At 37.5% G+C, this 21,033-nt stretch overlaps 1 protein-coding gene across 1 annotated transcript; it reads left to right on the top strand.

The window, feature by feature from the left end:
* The first annotated feature begins 425 nt into the window (after positions 1-425).
* cabcoco1 (ciliary associated calcium binding coiled-coil 1) lies at positions 426-20,536 on the top strand. Its single transcript, XM_007897178.2, has 8 exons — positions 426-539; positions 3,533-3,627; positions 6,563-6,732; positions 7,165-7,303; positions 11,954-12,026; positions 15,263-15,379; positions 15,482-15,613; positions 20,066-20,536. The coding sequence occupies exons 1-8, from the start codon at positions 435-437 to the stop codon at positions 20,138-20,140; spliced, it is 906 nt and encodes a 301-aa protein (XP_007895369.1). The 5' UTR covers positions 426-434; the 3' UTR covers positions 20,141-20,536.
* Positions 20,537-21,033: the final 497 nt, after the last annotated feature.

Here is a 21,033-nt window from a genome sequence, read left to right as displayed (position 1 = left end):
CAGGGAAGGTGACCGGCGTTGATTACCTTCTAAGGAAAATAAATACTTATGGAACCAGTCCTGAAATTGCCCATTGCAAAACTAAACCTAAAGCCGCTTGACACAGCCTCCCAGCGTGACAAGTGTCAGATAAATGTGAATTGTACCGAATGTCCACTTTTTTTCCCCCATTGTCTTATGGGTGTATCCTAAAGTGTACCTGACAGTGGAAATGCTGGTAGCACAGGATCATTACTTAAAGTGCTGTTTATCCAGTGCATTGTTCTTCCTTCTGTTATCTCTCAAATCATCTAAATGCACATTCAGTACATACTGCACAGAGCCAACTTCTGGCAGATTGAGCCCCCGGGGCTTGTGCGCTTGCGCTGGTCTCTCCCCCCCTCCCCCCCCCCCCCGCGTTTCCATAGCGACCCGAGTGCAGAGGAACGCCGGCCATGGCGGGGAGAGCCAAGTCCAGAGGCCCCAGACAGACGCCCAGCAATCTGGAGTCTGGTCTGGGACGCGACTCCGCACGCAATAAACTGCCGTCCATCATTGCTGTACGTAACGGAGAGGAGGGAGGGGAGGGGAGGCGGGGGAGAGGGGCAGAGGGTAAGGGGAGGGGGAGAGGGGCAGAGGGTAAGGGGGAGAGGGGCAGAGGGTAAGGGGGAGAGGGGCAGAGGGTAAGGGGGAGAGGGGCAGAGGGTAAGGGGGAGAGGGGCAGAGGGTAAGGGGGGGAGGGGCAGAGGGTAAGGGGGAGAGGGGCAGAGGGTAAGGGGAGAGGGGCAGAGGGTAAGGGGAGAGGGGCAGAGGGTAAGGGGGAGAGGGGCAGAGGGTAAGGGGAGAGGGGCAGAGGGTAAGGGGGAGAGGGGCAGAGGGTAAGGGGAGAGGGGCAGAGGGTAAGGGGAGAGGGGCAGAGGGTAAGGGGGAGAGGGGCAGAGGGTAAGGGGAGAGGGGCAGAGGGTAAGGGGAGAGGGGCAGAGGGTAAGGGGGAGAGGGGCAGAGGGTAAGGGGAGAGGGGCAGAGGGTAAGGGGAGAGGGCAGAGGGTAAGGGGGAGAGGGGCAGAGGGTAAGGGGGAGAGGGGCAGAGGGTAAGGGGGGAGGGCAGAGGGTAAGGGGGAGAGGGGCAGAGGGTAAGGGGAGAGGGGCAGAGGGTAGGGGGAGAGGGGCAGAGGGTATGGGGACAGGGGTAGGGGGAGAGGGGCAGAGGGTAGGGGGAGAGGGGCAGGGGGTAAGGCAGAGGGAAGGGGGGGAGGGCAGGGGCTAAGGGGAGAGGGGCAGGGGGTAAGGGGGAGAGGGGCAGAGGGTAGGGGGAGTGGGGCAGGGGGTAGGGGGAGAGGGGTAGGGGGAGAGAGGCAGAGGGTAGGGGCAGAGGGGCAGAGGGTAGGGGGAGATGGGCAGGGGTTAGGGGGAGAGGGACTGGGGGAGATGGGGGACAGGAACAGGATACCCTGAGCCTCTGGACCAGTGTGAAGGGCCATACTCACGGCGCCACAGAGTTTATTTGGGGAGGGAGGAGGAGAGTTTTTATATATAAATAATAAAACCACTAAGTCTTCCCTGTGGATTATTCCCTCAACGACTCTCCTGTTTCCCATCAAGAGCCAGGACTCTGACACTGTTATTGACACATTCAGGAGAGGAGGCTGACAATGTCAGTAAACAAACAGCAGAGTCTTTACTCTCCCATTTCTCGCTGGATAAAGTTTTTTCTTGTGTGTGTTAAGATGTTTGAGTTGTTACCAAAATGATAAATGCCGGATATGTTAAGAGGGTTGTTAAGTCTGTAGCAACCCATTCGATTCGGACCATTACTGTTGTCTCTCCACTCGTAATCAAAGTCTCCTACAAAGTCTGTATTTTTTTTTGCTCTCTCCAGCGTAGAAAATACAGTACTGCAGTCCTTTTGTTTAACACCATGTAACTAGTGATGATAGGGAGGTTAGTCTGTTTGAATCCATTATTTGCCATTAGAGGATTAAAAAATAAAATGTTTGAACTATATCCCTCTGCTAATGCACATGGCGTTTAATTCAGGGAAGGCTAAGTTTTAAACCTTTACACTTTAGTTGAAGGGAGATTGAAATGGTACTGGAAGGAGGTATGGAACTTTTGTGGAGTAGTCCTTGAGATTTCAGGAAAGTGTAATGGTGCACATGCTGACTGTCCAGTATGCATAATAAGCACATGTTGTGTTTGCCTTTTAGTTTTTTCAATACAGTATTTTATTTTTACAAGGGTATCCAAATTTTGTTTTAACGTTTCAATCTCTATTCTACGTGACTGGAGACGGACAGGGCAAGTGCATACCCTAATCCTAGGACCCCTGCAGATGGTTGCTTTCTTGTTTTCCTATTTTTTGCACCCCCCTCACCTTCTATAGGGAAGATCATAGCCTTTATTCAGTGTTTCCCATTAAATGTGCAGTGGTTAGGACACTCACCTCGCAAGTGAGAGGACCCAGGTTCGATTCCAAGACAGGGCGAAACCTTAGGCAAGTTTTCTTATTCCACACGCCTCTGTTCACCTAATGGTAAGTAGGAACCAAGTTGTTAGTCGATTGGTGGATTGCTTTCCTAGGGTAATAATCCCTTCCAAAAATAATAATAATAATTTGGTCACTCAATCCACGACTGTTTGTGGGACACTGCTGTGTGCAATTAGCTGCTGCGTTTCGCCCAGAAAATATACAGTTAATTCACTTTACAGCATATTCTGTGAAGTGCTTTGGGACTTCTCAACGATGTGATAAGGCACTATATCAAATGCAAGGATTATTATTATAAACTATAATTATGCTGCTTCACTTGGTGGCAGTTTAGTAGGCCTAACTCATAATTTTTCTTTTTTGTTTTCATTTATTTCCTTTTATTCCTCTCCCAATATTGCTATAGTTTGAGGAAGGTATATAGTGCTCAAAGCTTATCTCAATGTACTTCTATATAATGTAGTTCATATATAGTGAAATAGTTTTATTCTTGCTAACTAGTATAAGTAAAGTCACCTTAAATAGCATCAATTTAAGATTAAAAGCTGAGTTTGCCTATACTTTAAATGAGAAGCTAGAACACCAGTCTCAAAATCACTATAGTCATTGTAGTATATTAAGTCCTTCCACTTGTCCTGAACACTATCAGTAACCTCAGTTTCCATTATAAGAAAAGATGTCTTCTCAATGTAAAGGGCCTATATCAAATGTAAGGATTATGATTATTATAAACTATTGCAATCTGCAGTTGTCATGTCCCCCTTCCCTCCAGTCAAAAAACTCACCAACTCTAACTTGTAAAATAGACACTAAGGTGTTTGATAACTGGTGGTGCCTGCAAAACCATATCTCTGTATAAGGCGCCAGCTTCAAGAGAGGAAAGAGGAAATAAGGGGGAAAAAATGGAAGAGGTAAAAAGATGATAGAATCAGAGTATGAACTTGGATATTTTTACCTGTCCTGCTTCACAATAATCCAAAATCTTCGATTATTGCATTTTTATATCCAGAAAGAATATTTGACATTTTCCATCATCCCAATTGACATGTGGTTGATTGTTAACAGTATGAAGAGGATGAAAAAGAGTCACTGGCTTGGAAATATCTTTCTCTTACCCAGATGATTGATCTTAACCAATTAACTTTGGAGGGCGTTGAAGAGTAAGTACCATACATCTCAAAGATACACGTTAAAACAGTTTGCAGTGCTGGGTGCTATAACCATTGAATAATTTTTCTCAATTTCCTCTGTTCTAGATCAATAGGGGAGGATAAAGTGCTCCAGGCTCCAGTGTATTTGTCCATTTCTTTCTTGTACTTCAGTTTCACCCACAAATATACAGTTAATTCACATTACAGTATATTCTCTGAAGCACTTTGAGATGTCTAGAAGACATGAAAAGCGCTATATCAAATGCAAGGATTATTATTATTATTTGAAAGTACTGTACTAATTTAAAATGTATTCACTCGACATTGTCTAAATTGCTTGATTTTCAATCTTGCTTTCAATTTAATTATGCTACAATTTAATTTGTTTGTTTAATCATCAATCATCAAGGAATCGGCATAACCAAAAAAATGATAAAAATGCAAATCTGTACATAACTTTTAATCCCCAATAGCTCAGGTGGATAAAGGCATACCTAGGATGCACGTGCGCTATAAACACCTGGAATGTTGCAGGTTTGATCCCTAGATTGGGCTACCCAATTTCAGCTGGGGTAGCAGTATGGGCACTGCAAATGGCCTATTACCCATGGCTAAAGGAGAGGAAACATCAGCCAAGATTCCCGGTCCGAAACACTATTCAGTGCCCCTGTCAGAAACTGCATTCAGGTGGATTTTGGATGTGGAAATACTCACTGTCCAGGGGTTTATAAATGACAAGCTGTACCCGTTGCAGCTATGCTTGCAACCAGTTTAATTTAATCGTCCTCTTTTCTGCCTAGCATTTTTATTTGTCCTTGAAAGGCTTGATCTTGGTTTCTTAGGGATCTTTATCCATTAAGAAAATATGTTGTTGAACTCTTTATCATCCCTTGTTCACATATTTGAATACATATCCTTTTGGGAAGACTGCCATGGGAGGACTCCTGACACACACAGACATTTTGTCTTTATTAGTATCCTGTTGGGAGGACTGACACACACACACAGAAAGAGAGATTTGTCTATATAGATTTATCTCTCTAGAAGGCTGTGTGACCTCTGTCGCTACTTTGTTGCAGAATGCCATGCATACTTTTTTGGGAGCTTAATGAAAGCATTTTTTTATATATTTTTTAATATAACTAATCAACGATAGGAGATCCCTGAAATTTTTTTGTCCCACGACACTCTCTTATTCAAGACCTTTCCGATGCGGTATAAATCATGTCTCTACGTCAATCGGTTATTGAGTTCTTGGCAGACACGGACAGACATTATATTTATTAGTATAGAAGATAGAAGAATAGCTACTTGGGCAAGACACTGGAGAATACCCAGCACATATGGCAACATGAATGTAGCAATAGTCAACAACTTTGAGGAGAGGAAGTATGTAATTTGCATGGTATGGTGCATTGGAACACCAACATATGATGCCTTGCCAGGGTTTACATCTCCACACTGTTCTACTAAAAATCAAAACACACAAAAACGTTTTTAAATGTTCTGAACAGAAAAATATATATATGTACCAGGCAGCAATGTACAACTAAAATCATATCAACTACATAAATTAAATTAGCAAAACAGAAAGGAAACAGGTTAGTAAAACTAACTAATTATTTCCTGTGACCTTCTACCATCATCTTTTTATCAAGGCTTTATTGGTGAACCATTGATTTTATCATAGGTGCCTCCAGACATTTGATTACGTTTGCTGATAATTTGTTTTTATTCAGTGCTGCATGATGACTATCAGATGAATTTGTTTCTGGGAAAAAAAAGCACTGCTGGGAAATTAGATGACTGTTCTTATTTACTCATTGTTTTTTCAGTTGTTTAGAAATTGAACATACATGATCGCTTCAAAGTAATTTGTATCACATAGACATAAATGGTCATTCATTTATGCATTTTAAACCAAACATGTACTAGATAAAAATCAGATGATGTATTAACTGTTCTTGTTTTTTAAGCCCACATTGACTTTATTATAAATGGAAATGCCTCTTGTGCCAGATTGATACTCAATAATTTATTATGTTCAACCATAAAGCAGTTAGGAGTGTGAACTTTATCTTATTTTTTTTGCTTCAAATTTGCTCTTGCCAAAGACTATGTGTATGTATAACTACATCAATTGATTTTGTGGCTGTTGTAAGGGTAAAATTGAGGAATTATGCAGTGGTCACATCAATCAGTGATCTTTCTAATACTGTATGCATTTAGAATTGAATTTCCCATTATATTATAATGACCAAAAGTTACATTGTCTCTGATGTAGTTCAGTTGGTAAGATACATTCCACAGACAATGTAGATAGAATGGCCTCCTTCTGTGCTGAGAAATTCTTTATTTATGTGTAGGAAGGAGAGGAAAATATTTATGAATGTTTTGTACAAAGTCTGATTTGAACTTGATTTGGTGGGTTGAAGGTGGTGTTAATTTATGATGATATCACATTCCTTTTCTTAATCTGAAAACAAATGTTTTAATTGCACTTTAACAGATCATATCAGAATTGAAATAGATCTGATAAAACACCAGCAGGAGTACTTCTGGTGAATTAAGTCCACAGGAATATATAACAGTGAAGTAAAAAATATATTTTAGTTATTGCTTAATGATATATATTGTGTACATACTCTGGAATATTTTAAATCTGATTCAAACAGTGCCAGTGGAAAAACTGTACTATTTCTCCAGGTTAAGGTATTCCATGTTTTGTCTTTCATCCATAAGGAAAATTATCAAGTATCAATCACGAATGAGAAAGAGATGCAAAAATGCCACCAGCTAATGCGTATTGAATTGCATTGACGTCTAGTGAGTTCTGTTGTTTTACAGAAGTATGTGTCTGTAAAACAATATTGGGTTCATTTTATTAGATATACAGATCTTTTCACTGTTTCTAATCATTCTATTTCTTTTTGTATAATTAAAGAAGGTTGAGAGAATTTCTAGATCTTAGAGAGTGCCAGATCTCTTTGAAGGATGGCATTATCTTGGATTATTATGTCTCTGGGTATTGGTGGGCCAAAGAGCAGAATTTCACCATGAAACAGATATCCAGCTTCATGACACTATTAAGAGTAATTCTGGACAATGTCAGTAGTAAGTATGATTTCTTACTAAATATGGTACATAGTAAATTGAAGCATTAAAGCATGACAGCAGAAAATTGTTTCATTGATCCATTGTTAGCAAATACTATTATTAGCAATGTGGTAGTTATGACAAAAAAAAGAGATAAAGCAAACAAATACTTCTTTCAAATAACTCTCTTTTGTAAATAGAGGAAAGGTATTTGATAATTCATAAAAGATAGCATTGCTACTTTCACGTTTCAAGGTTAAATTTCACAAGGTTTCATAAGATTTTAATACCACACAAATAGAACATTAATAGCTTTAATAACACAAAACATAATATAAAAAGCTTTCAACATTAGAGATTGCATACTGTTGTCTCCTTAATATTTCACTTTTCTTTTACAAAACAGGACATTGTTCTTCTAATCATTCACGCAATGCTGTTTTATTGCAGACAAACGCCTGCCATTGACGGATAATGTAAAGGAGCTTGTGAAAGTCATGTCAGGAAATAACCAATCAAGTTCACAACCAAATGATGTGAATTTCCCCAATGAAGAGTCCAAGGCTATTATTAATTACATAAAAATCAGGTACCATCTCCATCTTCTGTGTCAATAGCGTCCAAGTTGTAGCTGTTCAGCCACAGTTAAGGGTTTTTCTTCAAGATCAAAGTCATCTACTCTCTCATATTCTGGGCTATTGTGAATTTTTCTTCGTATAAATTGTAGCAGAACTGAAAAAGATGGTCCTTTTCTTGGTTTTCTCAGCTTCCTTAATCTTCTTGTGAACCAACTGAATTTGAAATACCTTGGCATTGTCTTAAAGCAAATGTAGTTTAGCGAGCATTGTTTTGTAGTTACTATGGACTTTTATGATGTCATCACAGCAGGGTTACATAATGTAACCTACGTTAAAATTAAAGTCCTGGGTACAATCCAAATCTTTTCCTAGAAAATTAGCAGAAATGAAACAAAGAAATAATATATTATTCCTTAATTTCTTTGATTTTTTTGTAAATAATGTGGCAAAATCCAGCCAATTACAGTGTTAAGTGCTAATATAAAATAATTCAATCAACTACCAATGTTGGTATGTATGCTTGCCATATATGCAGAGAAGGCATTATTCACAAGGATTAGATTTGTTGGTAAGAAATCTGCTTTTATTAAACAGTGCCCGCATTTACAGAAAAACATAATAATAGAATTATATATGCAACTAAAGTATTTATGCTTATTTGATTATTTTAATTTGTTTTAACATGCTATAATGTTAGAAAAAAACAATCCTACCTTAATATTGCAAATTACAATTTTCAGGCCACATACATGCTTTTCAAATTTCAACATTGAATAGTCTATCGAATAATATTGATAAAATCACCCCTTTAAAGAATAAAAATAAATAAATATTCACCCAAACATTTCTTATTTTACAGTATTCTATGAATAACTTCCAAATTGTACTCTTATTCAATAGAAATATTACTTATCATCAAATTGTTAAATGTCTGTCTTTTAGGATATCCCATTTTTCATTTAAAAAGTAGCAAATTTCATGCACTGTATTACCATGTTATTTGTTTTTCAAAGAAACAATATAGGATCTAGATACATTAACCAAGGAAATATTGAAAGCTATCAATAGGTTGTACGATTCACAATGGGTTCAGATAAAAATCTGCAACCAGAGTTATTGCTGATATTTTAGGAAATTTGGAAGTCAGTATTGTCATATTCTTTCTCTTGTGATGGAATAAGTACACAAATCTCCCATTGGCTGCCTTACTAGAATGTACCTAAAAAGTCAAGCCCTGTGACATTTATTTAATGTTTAGACAGGAAACTAGTGCTTGATATAGTACAAAGGAATAAAGAAATAGAAATCAATGGGAGAAAAAATTACAATGAAAAACGATCTATTTAAGTGAATTCAAGAGAAAATAAATTGCTGTGCCTTGCATGGAAAAACTGTCAAACAACAACAAGATTACATTTGTATAGCGCCTTTCACATCGGGAGGACATTTCAAGGCGCTGGACAGAGTACAGCAATTCAGGCCTGAGCTGGAGTTGAGGGGGGGGGGGGGGGAGGGGGGGAGAAGGGAGGGGAGGACATGGTCGAAGAGGAGGGTCTTGAGGCGGAACTTGAAGGAGGATAAGGAGGGGGCGAGGCGGAGTGACTGGGGAATGGAATTCCAGAGGTTGGGGCAGAGTGGCTGAAGGCTCTCCCGCCAATGGTGGGGTGGGTGGGTCAGGGGACGTTGAGCCGGCTGAGCTGTGCTGTAAGAGTTGCAGGTGACACATAACGTTTAAGCATGGTGCTTTAATAAATCTTACAAAAGTAACTTTTAATAACGTTTATGGATCGAATGACAAAAAATGGAAGAGTTGTAAAAACTGCAGGACATTTGTCCTATAAGTGATACTGCAACTTGACCAAAGGCATCATGACTGAGCGCTTTATAGACTGCCAAGCAGAAAATCAAAGCACTGATGAGATAACTTGGCAGTGGTCCAGTTGGGCAGGAACAGAGGAACAAATTCTTGTATTGACAGCAGCAAATGGCTAATTTGAAAATCTACCATTTTTTCGACAGGCTAGTGTTTGAATCTCCCATATGCATTTATTAAGATTGTTAGATAGGTTAATGTAAAGTAATTATGGCCTCGCAAGAAAACAAACATGGACATAAAATATGTCTCAAAATGCTTGGATGGAAATTGCCACAAATAAATTAAATTTGCCATCCTAAGAGAATTGTAGATGTGGCAAGAAGCATCCAAATATTTCAAATGTTAGAATGTTTCTGATGTCCAGTCTCCTTTTTTTAAATTTTGTTGTGCCAGATCCTCTATAATGCGCTGTAATATTGTAACATTTATGCAAATATAAGATCCACAATGACATGTGCTCAAAATCTCAGCATAGTGAATGTTAACACAGTGAATGTAAACATTGTGCCACCAAGAGAGAAGGAAGACCATAATAAACTGCAGCAAATTAGAGGGTAGTGAAGATGTGCTAACCCCAAAAAGACTTTCACGAGAGGTAGTTGGCTGTTCTATCTACAGAATAAGGAGGAAAGTATATCCAGCTAGACCTCAGATTAACGTGAGTATTTTTATTGCAATATAAATCTATTCACTGTCTGAACATTTTGACCACATCATTTTGGATCCATGTCATATCTGCATTAACTACACATGATGAACTTAGGAGAATGTCGACAATGTGACAAGGCACAATATCAAATGCAAGGATTCTTATCATAATATTACAGAGCATTATATAGAATCTGGCACTATATAATTTAAAGAATTGGAGCCTGAATATCATAAAAATAGTAACATTTAGAGATACTAAAACACTTATTTTTAGATATGATTAATTCAGCCACTATGCCCCGAGGCTCTGGAACTGCCTTCCTCACTCCCTTCATCTCGTTCCCTCCTTCCCATTTTCAGGTCTCTGCTGAAGACCTTTCTTTTCCCCTGCGCCTTTGGTAAAGCGCTCTGAGACTCCGTCTGGCGTGGAGGGCGCTATATAAATCCAAGTTGTTGTTGTTGTAGGGCCTTCAGATTCACAACAGTGTCATAGTACTGTATGTGCAAGCAAAGATAATTGAACTCAGGAGAATAACAGGATTTTAATTGCTTTTCTTCTGCCATTTTTGATCTTCCTTGATGTGTAAGCAAAGGAGATTTCAATGTATTATCACATTTACAAAACAGATTTGTTTCCTTGTTTCTACCATTGTTTTTTCTTTCTGATGGTCTACTTTTACCTCTTTATCAGAAGTCAACAGCTCATGCTGGGGATACAGTTCCATATGTACCATGACATAATTCTATCTCTCTCAGGTGACAATTTTTTAATGAGAATCTGCACGGTGAGTGACAGTCGGCTGTTTAATCATAAGATTATCACAGCTCGACCCAATCCTGTCCTTCCTGACTTCCACATTTATACAAATTTTCAATAAGATCACGGGATAACTTCTTTAAAGTACGTAAAATGAAAAAAAAATCACATGCAAGGATTATTATAATTGTTTTGTCAAAATTCTATTTTTAACCAGTCTATATCTGCTCTGCTATAACCTTGGATTCTGACTTTATCCTGTAACACCAAACAGTGTGGGTATTATGGGCAATACACTATAATCTAATAATCATTCTTCCATTCGATATAGTGCCCATAACATTGAGAATGTCTCAAAGCACTTCACAAGTGGACAGGGGGACAGGGGCTCTGACAGTACAAGTTGGCCATATAAACTGCAATCAAGTATGTCCTGTAACTGATCAAACATACTTCTAACAATTTCTGCTGTACAGATCAAAGGAAAGATGGCTCAAATAAATATTTTTTCTCATCGTTTAATTACTTAGTTGATGACTTACTTCTGAATGAAACTGGGAAAGTCCTCACTGTCTTGGCTGAGTTAGCCAATTTCAGCTAAAATAGCAGTAAATGCACTACACTTTCCTCAGTGACTCGTGTTAAGAAGGGTAAAATCAGACAGTGTTTGCACTTCTGAGATGTAAAAATCATCATGGTCTTTCTTCGCTATGTATCATAAATCCAGTGAAACCTGCTGGAAGGTGTGCATGTTGACATTGAGGATAGGATTGGGGTCTGTTATGATCTTCCCATGGTTGATTAGCTTAATTGTAAACAACTCAAACTGACACAGCAATAACGACCATATGGCTAGAGGGAGCGAAGCTCCTGGAACTTAAACTCTAGTTAAACAAAGAAAAAATGATACGTCATTCTACAAATTGATTTCTCCAGGATTTGTGGAATGGTGTTCCATTATTTCACTCAGACTCTTGATCGGTCTTCAGTTATTTCTTTTCAATTTTTGAATGACTTTTCAATTTCATTATTGTCATTATTGACTTTATGTCTTCTCATCCAGTCCAGGATTTCTGTGTCTGTTTCAAGTCTAGATTGGAATGCCTTTTTAATAGTTATTCACCTAGAAGTCTTTCAGTGATCATGATGATTCTGAATACCTGTATCTCTCTTACATGGGATTTAAATCCCTACTGTTATCAGAGATTATATGTGTACCCTTTATTCAGAGGCTAGACTTTGATGTTGGTTTGGGGTATATTTTAATATGTTTAATTTTTATCTTTGTATGCTGCAGGACTAATGACCTCTGCTTAGTTAATTTCAAAAAATAAAACTTACAGTTTTCAATACTCATTGCATGTTTTCTTTGTCTAGTTTATTTCAGCACTACAAACTATATGAATTTATTTTCACACAGATTCCAGATACAGAAATTCTAAGAACAGAGGTGAGGAAATCATAATTCTTAATGTAATATTAATCTGCTTTGAAATAAAGTTGCATAACATTAGATATAATTATAGTAGGAAAACTTTAACTTCAGAACCGATTTAGTTTTGTCCGGTAATGCATTTTCTTTGAAACACAAATACAATACAAGTGAAGTTTTGCAATTAAGATGTATCCTACATCTTAGTGAAGTTCATTATTAAATGAAAAGAATATACGCATGTTAGTTTGTACATTTGTGATTTGCTTCAGTTACAGCGAGGTTCTAAAATACAAATGATATACATATTACAAGCTAATATTAGTTGTTTCAGAAATTGAATTATTGTTTTAAACATACATTTATTACGTTTCTGTATTGGAACAAAGTATCCATTATAAGCAAAAAAGGGTAGTTTTCAGAACAAAGTGCAGATGAAATGAATGTTGATAGTGAAATTAATGTTAGTTTATTAAAACTGATGTGATAAGATAATGCTGTATTGTGAAATTATTTTATTCTGTTTTTTGCTTTAGTGAGTGTTGAAATCCAGTATTTACAGCCTCCCAATTTGAGGAGTAATACAACAATAACATCAAATCTAAAATTATCATTCATACTTCAAGAGCATAAGGTCTCAAAATCACACAAGAGAATCATTTTTAGTATAGTCATGGAAATACTGCTATGCTCAGCCCTGAGGATACATTTTCTCTCCTATTCTCAATTTAAAGTATTGTTATATTGTTACAAAATATTTAGAAAAGAAGTTTATTTGTGAAAGTGTTCATTTTAACTGCTTACATATGATGTATGATGTAACATTGTTTCCAACCTTAGCTTGCAAAGTATGTTCAAAACAAAATTTATCAGTACAGAAAAAAATAACTATGATGTTTGTAGGTTCAACTTGATTTTTAAGAAGAACAATTCTCTACAAACCTTTCCACTTTACATAATTACTGGTACTTACTATTTGGTTTGAAAAATATATTTGTGTATTCACTAAAATTCTATCACAGGGGATGGGATTGTTCGTTTGGGTGGTAGTTTAAAAGCTGAGACGATTTTATGTCAATCCTAGGGTTATATAAGTAGGATACATCAGCTATTGTCCAACCAAATTAGGTTGCAGGCTTGGGTGCACCAGGGGGCATGAAAGGCCCAGCCAAAGTGTTTCTGTTGCAATCATAATTCATCACCCTTAGTTTACAGCAATGTTTGTTTGGGGAACGGAAGCTTCTTTTGTTCTATCTTTCTCACCCACTCGCTCTCATTGTGGAGTCCTGCAGCTCAGTGGTTAGAGCACTCGCTTTGCAAGTGAGAGACCTGAGTTCAATTCCAGGCAGAGGGCGAAACCTTGGGCAAGTTTCCTTACTCCACACACCTAATAATAATCCCTCCAAAACCAAAAACAATAATAAATTGGTCATTTTCAATCTACGACTGTTTGTGGGACATTGCTGTGCGCAATTGGCTGCCGCGTTCGCCCACAAATATACAGTCAATTCACTTTACAGTGTGTTCTGTGAAGCGCTTTGGGACGTCCTCCCGACGTGAAAAGCGCTATATCAAATGCAAGGATTATTATTATTATTATTATCTTTCTAGGAAATCATTTTGCACCTAACACTGCTTTGACCATCCAAATGTTGTATTACTTTCTCTCCATGAACTTCAGTATCTGCCTTTGAAACAAAGTTAAAATGTCTTAATGAAATGATGCATCAGCTAAATATTTTTTATATTTGTGATGCTGATTGCATTGTAATTTTGTTTAAAAAGCTGCTATTGTTGTTCTTTAGCATCAGTCAACCCCATTGTCGTATCTATTGTTTTTGGATCATGTATAGTTTTTCTTCCATGTTTCAGAGCCAATGGGCCAGAATGTAAATTACTCTCTCTAAACTTTAAGGAAATAGCTTGATAAATAAAGGAATGGCACTGAATGCTAGACAAACACCGAGTTTTCCTGTCTTTGTTCGATTTATGTTCAGAAATTTTAGCTCTTATATTCTTGTTCTGTTTGCATTGTTCAAATTTGGTATTAGTTCTAACTTGGTATAAATTTAATTTGTAATGAATTATATATATTTGACCATATTTGACAAAAGTTCTGAATTGTTAATAAATTAATCTATCTTAAAAAAAGACCAAATTAAATAATATAGTTTATGTTTTCAACTAACAGTATTGGTAAGCTAGATTGGATTTTGAGTGAATATTGCGTCCGACTAAAATATTTAGTTATACCACAACTAAAATATTTAAGATTATTATCCAAATATAGGAATGGTTTGTGCTAATCTGTTTTGTAAGATGTTCTATAAAAGCTACAAAAAAAGGGTCAGACAAATTAGACTTCCATCCAGTTTTGGATGTTTAGGATAACTACTGTAATGTAGACTGATGCACAATGACATCTATCTTATGTAAGGCAAGCTTTAGCATATCTACAAATGCTCTAGTTCGTAAATGTCATGAAACTCATTAATTTCATATTATTTATTTTATTTATTATTTTAATTATTACAATTATTTTAATTGTAATGCAATTTTGCAAAAATATTTTTGTAAAATGTATTTGATTCTGTTGATGGTTTTCTGTGGAATTAGCCACTTCAATGTGAGTCTATAGAGTTTGATGAGATTGCATGCCAGTGCTGGAATATAAAATATAGAATATTTATCAAAGTGGGTGATGGTGAAACTATTGAAAAAAATAAATGGCTGTATCATTAATCGCTTGTTTCCTTATATATAAGGAATGTTACAACATTTAGATTTATAGACCAACAAATTTTTAAAGAAATCTGTTGAAGAAAACTAATTTAATTACAGTGCTTTTAACAAAATCAAACCTATTTTCAGTGCTGTTATTACTGTTATTAAAGTTCGGAAGATCGGATTTTTGTTTGTTGGAAGACTGTAATTTTGTGAAGAAAGTATTGATACTTTACAAAAATGCTGTTATTTTAATACTGTACACAAAGTAAATACAATGAAGGGAGCTGTATTGGAAATGTAGCTGTTAATAAAAATGCTGGGAACTTCTAGGAGCATATTGAAATTAGATTCACAATAGGTGATGTATGCAACCTTTATCAGGGAGAATAGAAACAAACTTCTAATGATAAAACACCTCCTGACATGCGCTGACCTCTAGCTTCAGTTGAAATGCGCAGGATATTAGGCAGAAAGTATATTTTAAAGTGGTTTCAAATCATGATGATAATATTTCTTCTTTTTAAAAGCTTGAAGTTGAACTTGTCATGCCACCAGACCCTTTCCCCCTGCCATTGGAAGAGGGTATATCCTGGGATATCTTTGCCTCCTTTGTACAACTACCACTCAAAGATTCGGAACTTGAGGTATTACCAGCTCATTATTTAAAATTATGACTTTTTAAAATTATTTAATGCTTTGTGCAAAGGATAGTGTTAAACCATCTGTTATAATTATTCATTTTGTAGGATGCACAAGAGCATGAGGAGAGTAAGGATACCACAGATATTACTACCAGGGATCGCTTGGCATCTTACACTATAGATGATGTCAAGTTAGTGCTTGGTCAAGTAACAGCAGACGTGCTTGGGAGGGTCGAGGTTGGTAATTTTCATTACTTGTGTAAATTATAAAAAGATGGTGTAAGATTACAGATATTAAAATCCTTAGATGGTTAATGCACAGATGGTGTAGTGCTAAACTATATAGACCAGAGAGTTGTAGATTTCAGTGCTGTGTGTGTTGAGTAAATTCTGCTGATAAAGCATATGGGGCTTTACAATTTGCCTCAGCACTTTCTACACTACAGCAAGGGTTTACTGCCCTAGATCACCATTCGGTGAATCCTGCTGGAAAGTGCTTGTGTGTGGAACTTGGTTGGAGACATGTTTGGGTTGAGTTGTGGTCCTCAACGTTCGAATAGCTTGTTGGCATTCATTGAACATAAAAATAGCTACTTGGTGGGTTATCAGAAGACCTTGAAACTATACCTTAGCAAATGTTAGTGCCTATAAAGTGAGGAAAAGGGAGAAATTTGGCCCAGCTTACTTGGAGTTCAGCTGATATTTTCCACAACAAATGCATAATCATATGTGATTGATCTGTTCTCCATGATCTCTGCATATTCTTCATGATGCAGTTTTAAAAAGTATTTTTGTCATATACCCATTTGGAATGTGAAGATTTCTAATTGGAATTTGAAAACTAAGGCTTTACTGCATATCACTCTACAACAAACCACATCTCCCCAATATCAAAGATCTTTCTGCAAGAAGATTGTCTCAAGCATTGTAGTCAGGATACTTTCCACCCAAGGATAGATCTGAAAGTAAATCAACTGTCCACATGTGGAAGTTCCAGTCTGAAGGATAAAGGGGAAATACTTAGCTCAGTAATCTCTATTAGCTTCCAGACACACACAGGACCCACCCTTTGGCACCTACCATCAGGAAATAGGTACTTCAAAAATGGAAGCGGCTTGTATAAGGAGGATTAATATTAATGGCTACAATATTATTGGGTTTATAAGTTGCAGAAAATAACTTTTTAAAAACTCCACATATTTGTGTGCAAGATCCTATTCATATGATGTAGCGTCATGGAATAGCAAGCCACAACAGTCTAGTTGTTAAATTGTTATACCTGTAAGGAATAGTGACATTTCCCCAGAAGTTAATATGTCTGGGTGGAAAAGAGGGTGACGGAAGGTACGGTCGAAGAGGAGGGTCTTGAAGTGAGGCAAGGGAGGGGGCAAGGCGGAGGGACTGTGGGATGGAGTTCCAGAGGGTGGGTGCAGAGTGACTGAAGGTCCAGCCACCAATGGTGGGGCGGGCAAGGTGGGGGATGTGAAGTAGGCCGTAGCCTGCTGAGCGGAGGGAGTGTTCAGGTTGGTAGGGTGTTAGGAGGTCACAGAGGTAGGGGGGAGCAAGGCTGTGGAGGGTTTTGAAAGTGAGGACTAGGATCTTGAACTGTATCTTCTGTGTGATGGGAAGCCAGGGTTTTTTGAGATAAGCGGCTTATATGAGATGGAATAGGTTTATTTGAGGATTTACAAAGTTCATTTTCAAATGTAAGACTATAAATAATAATACTTTTCATTATTATTAAATGTGGTAACTTTGTAAACCACTTTTCAATCAAAGTATTTCCCTATTTTTTTTCTTGGTCAGCTAGGTATCTAAGCTAAGTGCTTTGAGATGTCCTCCTGATCTGAAAGACGCTAAATAAATGAATATAAATGGCATATAAATGAACTTCTAGGAGCATACATACCAGACTGAGAGTTCCATATATGTATGCCATCTACACATGGAAATTTCTATGCGTCTTGAATGAAATTTGCACAATCTTCCTAGAGGGATGCTTACCTAATTCTGGAGAGTATCAGGCATAGTTTGGTGAGAGCCAACACAATGTGTTGGGGTTACTCCTGGAGTTCAACTGGGTAAAACTGCATTACTTGCCTTGGAGTTCACTGTCTGACCTACTTCCTGCTGCTTATCCAGTGAGAGATGCCTTACCCATCAGTGCTTTGGCTTCAGGGTTAACAGAAGCTGATTGGAAGAATCCATGTTACCAATTTCCTGCCCCTCCAAGTCCTAAAACAAGCCAGGCTGGCAGGTCTATCAGTAGTGATTTGGAGTACTGTTGACCTGCTCAGGAACCAGATTACCATGAGCAAACAGAGTTTTGAATCGATTCTGACATTCCGTTGCCAACCATATCACCTTGGACCCAGCTCAGTTCCAAGGAGAGCCATTTGCCTCCACCTTTCCCCCCTCCTTCCCTGAAATGTAATCACTAATTGGTTATTTGCCATGTTCATTTACCAAATGCTTTTATCTTTAATTTGTTGCAAAATAACAAGTTACTTCATGTTATTTGGTACTTGCCGTACAGTATATGGCATGCCTAGGGTAACAGACTGCTGCTTTTTTTATTTATTGTGGAATCATTTTCAGATTTTCTATTAGGGAAAGAAAATATAATGGAGCCTTGTTAGAACACAGTGCTTGGGGAGTTTCACAAAATCCTAACCCAGTGTTATGATAGGTGGTTTCATTGAACATATTTAACAAAAGTCGGTACCCATGCAAAAAAACAATGCCAATTTCTGGGTCACCAGATTGCCATTCACCTTTTATCCTGTGTATTCACATCAGACATTGCGCAGGAACTGAGCCGGCCAGCTGCAGTAGGCACGATGAATAGAGTCTCTGCCCCATTTGTGTTATAAACAAATCAGGGCTATATTGAAATGTGTTATAATGGGACTGTACAGTAATTTGTAGTTTTATAGCACCTTATCACATCAAGATGCCTCAGAATACTTCACAAGTACTTCCTGCAGGCAAATACAGAAATTGTTTGTGCCAGCAAGGTTCAACAAGATGCCATAAAGTGAATGATCAATTAATCTAGAGGATTATTGGCCAGGATCCAGAATAAACTCCATTCTTTTTCTCATAGAAGGTCCACCTAAAAACAAGCAAGCAGTCAATGATGCAGATAAAGCCATTGAATTTAAGGGTAAAAGTGCAAAAATTAGGGTTTAACCCTAACCCTAACCCTAACCCTACAAAAAGTTTGTAACTACAGCTAAAAACACTGAGAAAATCAACAGAAACACTGAAACCAAACATAATAATTCCCTAAAACTACCAAACAAAATGGTCTCAGCATGAAGCATCTACTTATAGAATTACAGTAATTAAAACACTTTGACTGTTTTTTTGCTGCAATTCAATAGGTTTCTTTCCAGGATATAACCATTAGATAAAACACTTTTATGAGTCTGTGAGTTAAATTTAAATGGATCACAGATTAAGTTAGCAACATAAAACATATGTACAAATCTTAGTAAACACCATTTTTATATCTCCCGTTGTGCATCACTTCAAATGGAAATCTTTGGGAAACGGAATGCTTCATTAAATTAACCTTTGTCCTTCTGCTTATGGGACCTGAATTTGATTCCACTCCAGACAGGTGCTGACGATCTCTTCTGTCTGCCAACTTTGTTGATATTCCTGGAAATGAACCTCGATTCAGTTCCCAATGAAGCACAGATTCACACTCAAATGCCATCTCATTCAGAGATGCCATAATGGTGACTTGTTTGCAAATGGGAAAATATTCACACTGGTCCTCAAGAGATTCTCGTTTAACATATTAATAATAACAATCCTTGCATTTGATATAGCACTTTATCAAGTATTTGAGATGTCTCAAATTGCTTCGCAGAATATGCTGTAAAGTGAATTGACTATATATTTTGTGGGTGAAACTCGGCAGCCAATTGCACACAGCAGTGTCCCACAAACAGTCCTGGGTTGAGTGACCAAATTATTATTTTTTAAATTTTTTTTGTTTGAAAGGATTATTACCCCCGGAAAGGTATCCGCCAATCGACTAACACCTACTTCTAGGTGAACAGAGGAGTATGGAGTAAGGAAACTTGCCCAGCATTTCACCCCGCTAAGGAATCAAACCCAGGTCCTCTCGCTTGCGAGGCGAGTGCTCTAACCACGAAGCTACAAGACTGCGCATCTCATCTGAAGGACAGCATTTCCAATAATGCAGCACTTTATTGGGGTGTCAGTATAAGCTACTTGAGCTCAAAGCCTGTTGTTGGGCTTGAACCCGCAACCTCCATTGTAAAAAAAAACCTATTTTTAAAAGTGATAGTTGATAGCACAGTGGATACTATTTTAACCTCTGAGTGATAGCAGTGTTTTTTTGTTTCAAATAAACTTGCTCGCCTGAATATACAGATAATGGTAGATCTGTCTGCGCTGAACAGTGTGTGAAAGATAGTTATCCTGAAAAAACAATTCCTTGTACCTCCTGTTCATTATAGATATAATGTTCATTGGGTGTGTAGACTGTGAGACTAACAGTTATCAAGCATGGACAGGCTGGGCAATCTAAGAGACTGACAAACAGGAAGGTGGGAGAATGAAGACTGTTGAATATTGTAACCCTATTGGTATAACAGAACCCGAAAGTGATTGTGCAGCATATGATGATACTTCATTGTATTCTCTTAACAGACTGAGATAAATGAAAAGCTACACAAGCAGGAAGAGGCCTATAGTGCAAGGATCGAAAAACTGAAAAATCCCTGAGGCGAGTTACAAAAAGTAACTGTCAGCATTCCCTACGTATCACAACTCAGCAAGATATACAATTTGTCTTTTGCAAGTTATTTGTTTCCATGTATTAACTTATTCCAAAGTGTGTAGTAAAAAGAAAACCTTGAAGGTAGATAAACTGATGTCTACTTCTACCTAAAAGTTACTATCTTGGTATTCTTCAAAAAAAAGTATTTGCTGACAGGGAAGAGCCATGAGTCATTTTGTCACTGTGATAAACTGTATGTGACATAATGATATGTTTTGACATGATGTGTATCATTGTATCTTGCTATAAAACAAGTAAAAACATGTTTACTAACACTTTTTCATGAAAATGTTGCCCATTGATATCATTGTCCTTGCATTTGATAGAGTCTTATCACGTCTTCGAGACGTCTCAAAGCGCTTCACAGAATATACTGTGAAGTGAATTGACTACATTTCGTGGGTGAAACGCAGCAGCCAATTGCACGCAGCAGTGTCCCACAAACAGTCGTGGATTGAGCGTCTAAATTATTTACAAAATTTTTTTTTTAGAAATATCTTGCTCTTCTGTTTTTTCTCCAGTGCCTCCTCATACTACACTCCAGTTCACATGCCAAACTGGAGATGAGTACCCATAAGTTTTGTTCTAATTTGTGAAGTTTAGTTATTTTCGCCCACAAATATACGGTCAATTCACTTTACAGTCTGTTCTGTGAAGTGCTTTGAGACTTCGAGAAGACTTGAAGAGCTCTATATTAAATGCAAGGATTATTTTATTATTATTTTGTTCTTGTATGCTTTGAATAACGCTAATTAAATTGTTAATAGTTCTATTATAAATTACAAATAAAATTATGCATGTTATTGTTTTAAGAGCAAAATATTTACTAAACTTAGGA

The sequence above is a fragment of the Callorhinchus milii genome, unplaced genomic scaffold, assembly GCF_018977255.1.
Source record: "Callorhinchus milii isolate IMCB2004 unplaced genomic scaffold, IMCB_Cmil_1.0 Scaffold7, whole genome shotgun sequence".
Classification (NCBI taxonomy): domain Eukaryota; kingdom Metazoa; phylum Chordata; class Chondrichthyes; order Chimaeriformes; family Callorhinchidae; genus Callorhinchus; species Callorhinchus milii.
This window is presented reverse-complemented; position numbering and strand designations above follow the sequence as displayed.

What these genes read in the sequence shown, in the direction of transcription:
- cabcoco1 (XM_007897178.2), top strand. Translation starts at nt 435, where the DNA reads ATGGCGGGGAGAGCCAAGTCCAGAGGCCCCAGACAGACGCCCAGCAAT. An exon ending in AACTGCCGTCCATCATTGCT is followed by an intron (nt 540 to 3,532) that starts GTACGTAACGGA and finishes GATTGTTAACAG; the next exon opens with TATGAAGAGGATGAAAAAGA. An exon ending in TCAAAGATTCGGAACTTGAG is followed by an intron (nt 15,380 to 15,481) that starts GTATTACCAGCT and finishes TTCATTTTGTAG; the next exon opens with GATGCACAAGAGCATGAGGA.